General features: G+C 43.8%; 1 protein-coding gene across 1 annotated transcript in view; it reads left to right on the top strand.

The window, feature by feature from the left end:
* Positions 1 to 7,079, top strand: part of LOC107121480 (arylacetamide deacetylase-like 4) — a 27,942-nt gene that overhangs the window by 4,832 nt on the left and 16,031 nt on the right. The window contains exon 2 of the mRNA XM_015424390.1: positions 6,800 to 7,016. Coding sequence (XP_015279876.1) covers positions 6,800 to 7,016 — 217 coding nt within the window. The remainder of the gene's footprint in view (positions 1 to 6,799; positions 7,017 to 7,079) is intronic.

Below are 7,079 nucleotides of genomic sequence, written 5' to 3'. Positions count from 1 at the left end.
CCATATTTAAATCTCCTGTTATAATTATTTCTCCTTCCGAGAATTGTTGGATCTTCTTAAAAATCTTAGTTAAAAATTTCTTTTGCTTTTTATTTGGTGCATAGATGTTTACTATTGTATACCATTTTCCTTCCAATTTAAATTTCACTATTAGGTATCTAACTTCCTTATCTATTAACTTCCCAACAACTTCAGCTTGAAGCTTCTTGTGGATCAAAACTGCCACCCCTCTAACCTTTGAGTTACTCCTGGCTTCTGCTAGTACCTGCCACCTTGGGTTGTTTAGTAGTGGTTTTCTGTCGGTTTTTTAATGTGTCTCCTGCAAACACATCAAGTCTATCCTTTGTTCTCTAGCCATTTTGGATATTCTATACCTCTTGAGATTTGGCGTTAAACCGTTTACATTCACTGAAAGTACTCTTATTGTCCTATCCATTTCCCATCTTGTTTGGAGTCTTGGGCCTCCCTGGCTGGGGATGTTTAATATTATTCATTAAATAAACCCCTTCCTTCCCTCCCCCTCCCTGTGGTTGAGACAGAATTTGGGATGAAAGCTTCATCTCGTCTCTCCACTTTCTAGAGTGCACACACCCCTTCTCTCTCCTTGACTTTTACACTTAGTAATGTAGCTCTTTCAGCATTTGTATACTTCCCTTTTATGTAGTTTCCTCATGTGAGTCTGTCCTTGGTCTTTTCTCAGTTCTTTCTGAGCCTCCTTCTCCAGGGTCATCTGTTGCTCCTGATCCTTCCTCCATTTCCTGGTCTCTAAGGTCATCCGTGTTTATTCTTAGTTGCTTGCAGAGTTCCATTGCCTCCGAGGGGTTTTGTGCTATGAGCCTCTTTCCTTCCTTAAAGACTATTATCGTGGAGGGGAAACCCCACGAAAATTTCACATTATTAGCATAAAGTCTTTGGCCAAAAGGTCTCATTTGATTTTACTTCTTTATAGTCTCCTGACAGAAGTCTTCCCTCACCCAGACCTTTTTCCCTCTAAAAGTCAGGTCTTTTCTTTTTTTTAATGTTTTATAAACTTCTTGTTGCAATTTTTCCCTGTTGAATTTAACAATCACATCTCTGGGGGTTCCTCCTCCTCCTCTTCTCTGTATTCTATAAGCTCTTTCTATCTCTTCTGGTTTTATCTCTACTCCATTTTCTTGAAGCCATACTCTCAGCGTCTCTTCCAAAGTCTTATTACTTACTTCTTCGGAGATCCCTGCCAGAATTAAATTAGCTCTCCTATTCCAGTTTGAAAGATCAGTAAGTTGGCTGGTTAATTGTTCTACTTTTTTTTATTTTTTGAGCCTGCTCCTTAGCAGCAGTTGCAGTGTGTTTTATTTCTTTAATCTCCACTGTCATTTCTGTAATCTTCTCATTAACTGCTTTAATCTCTTCTCTCAATTTTTCCTGAGACGCAGTTACCTTGTTTTCAAAAGCCGACAGCTGTTCGGATAGCTCTCGTATATTTTTAGCCATTTTCTCACGGCTTTTTAGAAGACTAATGAGGGTTGTTCGCCGGTCCTGGGCATTCCTCTTTAGAAAATATTAAATAATTTATATCCTCTACTGACCTTGTCCTTTTCCCCCCCAAAAGATAAGACTATTTACATTCTTTTGAGCTATAAAGCTAATTGTTCCTCGGAGAGGTCTGGGCTTGCAGCCAGCTTACTCAGCGCATGCGTACATCTCCTCGATAAAGAAATCTCTTTTCCCATAAAAGAGCAAAGGAAAACAACACAGTGTTAATGACTGCATGCTCCTAGGCTAATTGTTCCTCGGAGAGGTCTGGGCTTCCAGCCGGCTTACTCAGTGCATGCGTACATCTCCTCGATAAAGAAATCTCTTTTCCCATAAAAGAGCAAAGGAAAACAACACAGTGTTAATGACTGCATGCTCCTAGGTTCATTCCAGCATGGCAGCAAACACTGACTGTAGGACCATCTAAAATTTTCACTGGGTGTGGTTTCTGGTTTTGGCTCCCTAAATGGTGGCCATGATCTCTCGGAGCTCCGAGAGACATGGGCTGTGAATCAGCAGATGGGAGGGGGTGCGATCATGTGCACCTCCCCTGGAGCCCTTGTGATGGGCTCCATAGCCATGGGGTGCTAGGAGGGTCCTTCCTCCAGCAAACGGATGGCGAAGGGGGGCCAATCCCTGCCCTGACAGTCACACTACTGATTTCCAAAATGGACACGGGGACGCACACCAGGACAAGCGTTTGGTGGCCGGGCAAGTTAATCACAAAAGGTGAGATCTATGTGGGAAAGTGAGTGTTTGTTTAAGTGAAGACACCAGAAAGCAATCTGAAAGTTTCCCCTTAACAGAACGGGGGGAGGGACTCCCCCTCGAGAAGAAAAAGCAGACTGATAAACGTTACTATGGGGGGGGGGCAGATTGAAAAAGCGAACAGACTAAAATGAAGAACTTTTGAGAGCTTACCAAGTGACTTTAAAGGATCTTGAGACTTTGATAACACTTTTTTTAAAAGTAAACAATTCCCAAACATGGCGCCTCTGAAGAAGGAGGAGAAGGACAAGAAATCGAAACTGAAGTTCCCTGCCGAAAATGCCAGCCCAGCAAGTTCTGGTCCTACACAGGACACTATGAAAGACTTCCAAAGTATGCTGACTGAGGCTCTGTGTCCTCAGCTGGAGCAAATGACATTGCTCCATGCCAAATTCGATACACAACAAAGTCAGCTAAATGAAACTACTAAAAAGACAGAAAAAATAGAGCAAGAGCTCAAAGAAGTGGATGTCAATACACAAAAGCTGCAGAAACAAATGGAGGGGATGGGGGGAAAGCAAGCAACTGATGAGGTGCAACTTCTACAGCTGCAAATGGAAAAAGCAAGCTATGTCTTATGATTCCAGGGGGTTTCTGAAGAAAGAGGGGAAGACCTGAAGCAGATTATTTGCAATTTTCTGGGTCCAGTTGCAGATTTAAAAGCAGATTTTTTACAAAACGAAATAGATACGATATACAGATCGTATTTTGACTTCATAAGAAAGAAAAATCTGCCCGGCGAGAATGTGGTGAGATTCTCCAGGAGACAAGTAAGAGACCAAGTTTTGAAAGCAACAAATGGAGCCAACCTGAAGATCAAAGACAAAGAAATAAAAGTTTTGAATAATATTCCATTTAAAATAAGGAAGAAGAGAAAGAAATACAGAGACTTGGGGCTGTCTCTACAGAAAAATAATGTTCCCTACAGATGGAATGTTGCCGAAGTCATGCTCTTCAAATTTAAAGACAAGAAAGAAAGATTGACTCTGTTGCAAAGGCACGTGAATTTCTACATTAACATGCTGGTCCAGCAGGGGAAAAGATGAAGATGGCAGCAGCAAGGGAAGTGAAGAAGAAGGAGTACTGGCACCTTCCGATGAGGACTCAGTTTCTGAACTAGGGGCGGCTGCCCCTAAATTAAGCTATCGATTGAGAAACAAAAAGGAGAAAAAATGAGTTATGATCGTTCTCTAGATCCTGTTTTAAATGAACGTAAATCATTTCTCTTTAGAGCCCTTTGTATTGTCAGTTTAGCTGGAGAAGTTATTATAAGCAATAAGGATTATGTACTCACTTAACACAGCAAGTATAAGCCAATTTATTAGAAGCTAATTTTAAAAGCATTCTGAATGATCACCATCTCTTGGGTTTTTAGAGGTTTTCTTTTCTTTCACCTGTAGTTTGTAGTTTGCCCTTCCTTGTTTCTTTGTAGTTTATAGAAAATGCAACAAAAAAATCCCCTACGGGGGGCCCAAAAAAAAATTTCACTGGGTGGGAAAGAGATCTTTCCCTGGCAAGCCACTTTCTCAGTTGGCACAAATAATGCTCCTCTGCTGCATTCTGCAAATGCCCTGACTTGTGCTCCGCAGCAGTGAAGGAGTCCAGGCATGAATGTTGGGTATGATAGATAGGCATAAGTAAGAACCCACAAGGAATTGCAAATGGAGGAAAAGACGGCCAAGGACTCTCCTCCTTTCCATTCTCTGATGAATATTCAAAGGGCAATGGGCTTGAAGAAGGCTGACGAAAGCTCATTCCTTGAATAAACCTTTGTCGGTCTTAAAGGTGCCACTCGACTCTAAATTTTGTTCTACTGCTTCAGACCAACATGACTGGCCACCTGGATTTCTCTTCAACCATTGTTTGAGCCCAATTCCTGCACACACAAATACACACACACAAAAACACACACACCATAATTGCTGTGAGGATTAGCATTGCCAGACACAGGCTGATACATTCCTGCAGATTTGGGGATGGAGCTTGGAGAAGGCAGAGTTCAGGAGGGGATGTTATGCATAGAGGCCATCTTCCAAAACTTCCCATTTCCTCCGAGGGGACTGATCCTTGTAGAACAGTTGCAGCTCTGGGAGGGCTCCAGGCCCTACCTGGTAGTTAGTACAAAAACTGAGGGTCATGGCGTTAGGAAGATATGGACCGATTCTGCAAAAGTAGCTGTTCTGCCCTCTGTCTCCTGTTTCCCCCAGTTGTACTGCTCTATTTCCCACTATTTGCTGTGCGGCCACATTTTGACCCACATCTCCTACCAATTTCCCCCGTGTCTTCTGGATCCTTATTTTTCAGGATATTTATTTATCTAGAAGATGCAGGGGAAATCACTATTCTCCCCAGGGACAGAGGTCCTCTCCCCTCCATAGAGACCTCTGCTGCCATTTGCACCTGTGGAATGTCCCCCTGCAGGCATCCCGCTTGAAAAACTGAAGACGTTTTACAGAAAGCAAGACAAGCAATAGAAATAGACAAGCAATGAAATTGCTGAGTAGTCAGGTTAAAACAGATAAAAGGAAGTACTTCTTCACCCAAAGAGTGATTAACACATGGAATTCACTGCCACAGGAGGTGGTGGCAGATACAAGCATGGACGGCTTCAAGAAGGAATTGGATAAGCATATGGAGCAGAGGGCCATCAGTGGCTATTAGCCACAAGGTATAGGTAGGAACTGTCAGTCTGGGGCAAGGGATGCTCTGTATTCTTGGTGCTTGGGGGGTGGGCAACAGTGGGAGGGCTTCTAGTGTCCTGGCCCCACTAGTGGACCTCCTGATGGCACCTGGTATTTTTGGCCACTGTGTGACAGAGTGTTGGAATGGCTGGGCCATTGGCCTGATCCAACATTGACTTCTCTTATGTTCTCATGAAGGGCTGTTGGTGAAGCAGAAGGACTTGTCCTCTCAAGAAGCCATGGGCTACGTCCCATGGGCCCACATCATGAAAGAGCCACACCATCTCTTTGAAGGGAAAGGGTTGGGCCTGAGGCTGTTGTTCCCATCAGAATTCCCAACAAAGCTGCACCCATCTAATCGCAGCCTAGAGCACCGGCTGGTTATCTGCTGGTGTCAACAGAAGGGCCACAACAGAAGGGAATCAGCCCTCTAGCATAGCCATCCCCTGGGAACCAAAGCTCTTACCAATGACTTCTGGGATCAAGAAATCCACCAGTGGCAACAGCTAGTTACTCATTGGTTTCTACCCAATTTTAAAAGAAAGATCTGGAAAAGAGCTACACCAATGTGACTCTAACCTCATTGATTGATTGATGTGATGAGTCATCAAAGAGTGCACCCTTTGTTTACACCGATACAATCACATCCAGTCTCTAGCTCCACCTGGGTGAAGGTCTATCCATTCAGTTGTGCATGACCATGCTTGTTTCCACAGAAGCAAAAGGTACTCTTCCCAGGCTGTTTGCAAGCCCAAAGGCAACATACAGCATGCGTGTCTATTAGGACTTTCAGATGTGTAAAATACAAAAGGCCCTAATGCCAGGTGCACGCTCTTTCTTTACGTGCCTTAACCTGGGAATCTGCCTGCAATTGGAAACTGATGGGTGTGACTTGGAAAACGATCATCTTGGGTGTGTTTCTTATTATTGCTCTCCTCCCAGGAGGAAAACCTGCTTATGACTTTCTGGGCTCTCCCTGAGGGAAAGGGGAGAAATTACAATAAATTTGCAATGTCCTCAAAGGACCAGGAGACAAATGCTCCAGGTAAACATTTGTTATGCAAAATAGGGAATGGCAAGTGTTCACTATGCATCTCCTCCCTGCCAATGCAATTTTCCCTTTTCTGCCTGGAGCTGCCAGCTCCGGGTTGGGAAATACCTGGAGATTTGAGGATTGGAGCCACCCAGAGCTGCACACGATACTCTAGGTGCGGCCTGACCAATGCAGTGTACAGAGGGACTATGGTCCTTTCCGCACTAGACCTTAAATCCTGGTTCAACCCTGTCCCCAAACGTACATTCTACACTACATGTGAGTTCACCCCTGTAATAATCTTCTTGGCGTATTTTTACATTCTACACTACACTCAAGCTCACCCCTGTAATTATCTCAGGGTATTTTTTTGTTTCCACATTACATTGAGGTCACCCGGGTTTCACCCCACACCAATGTTCCCTCTAAACTGAGTTAGTGTGAGCTAGCTCACAGTTTATTGGCCTCTGGCTCACACAGTTTTGTCTCAGCTCAAGAAGGAGGGCTCCAGACCAGATTAATCTATGCAGTAGCCAAATCGCTTGCTCACAACTTTACTTCTAGTAGCTCACGAAGTAGAATTTTTTGCTCACCAGACTCCTCAGTTTAGAGGGAACATTGCCCCACACTTGTCCCGGGATAAACGGATGCTGTTATAACCAGGGATAAATGCAGGGTATTACGTCGTGAGTTGAACTCCAATAAAACCAAGGATGTGCGGAAAGGACCTATGACATCTTGCGATCTGGATGTCGATTCAATATGAGGCAACTTCATGTATTCCTGTGTTCTTTCCAAACAGGGGAAGATTCTGGAGAACCTCTCCTTCTGTTCTCAGATCCGTTTCATCCGCTTCACCCAAGAAGGCAAAAAACTGGGAGATGATCCTAGACTCCTGATTAAGGATCTCGTGTTCGAGGACATCCCGGTCAGGGTTTACCAGCCGAGAGAATCCAAATTGGAACGAAGGAGGGGAGTCATCTTTTTCCACGGAGGAGGCTGGATGTTTGGAAGTATCAGTAAGGCATCCTGAAAAGTCAGCCAAATATTATATACTCTTTTTTCTTTAAGGAATCTGTAGG

This window comes from Gekko japonicus, unplaced genomic scaffold (genome assembly GCF_001447785.1).
Source record: "Gekko japonicus isolate JY-2015 unplaced genomic scaffold, Gekko_japonicus_V1.1 scaffold6223, whole genome shotgun sequence".
Lineage (NCBI taxonomy): Eukaryota > Metazoa > Chordata > Lepidosauria > Squamata > Gekkonidae > Gekko > Gekko japonicus.
The sequence above is the reverse complement of the archived record's forward strand: the minus strand, read 5'-3'. Positions and strand labels throughout refer to the sequence as shown.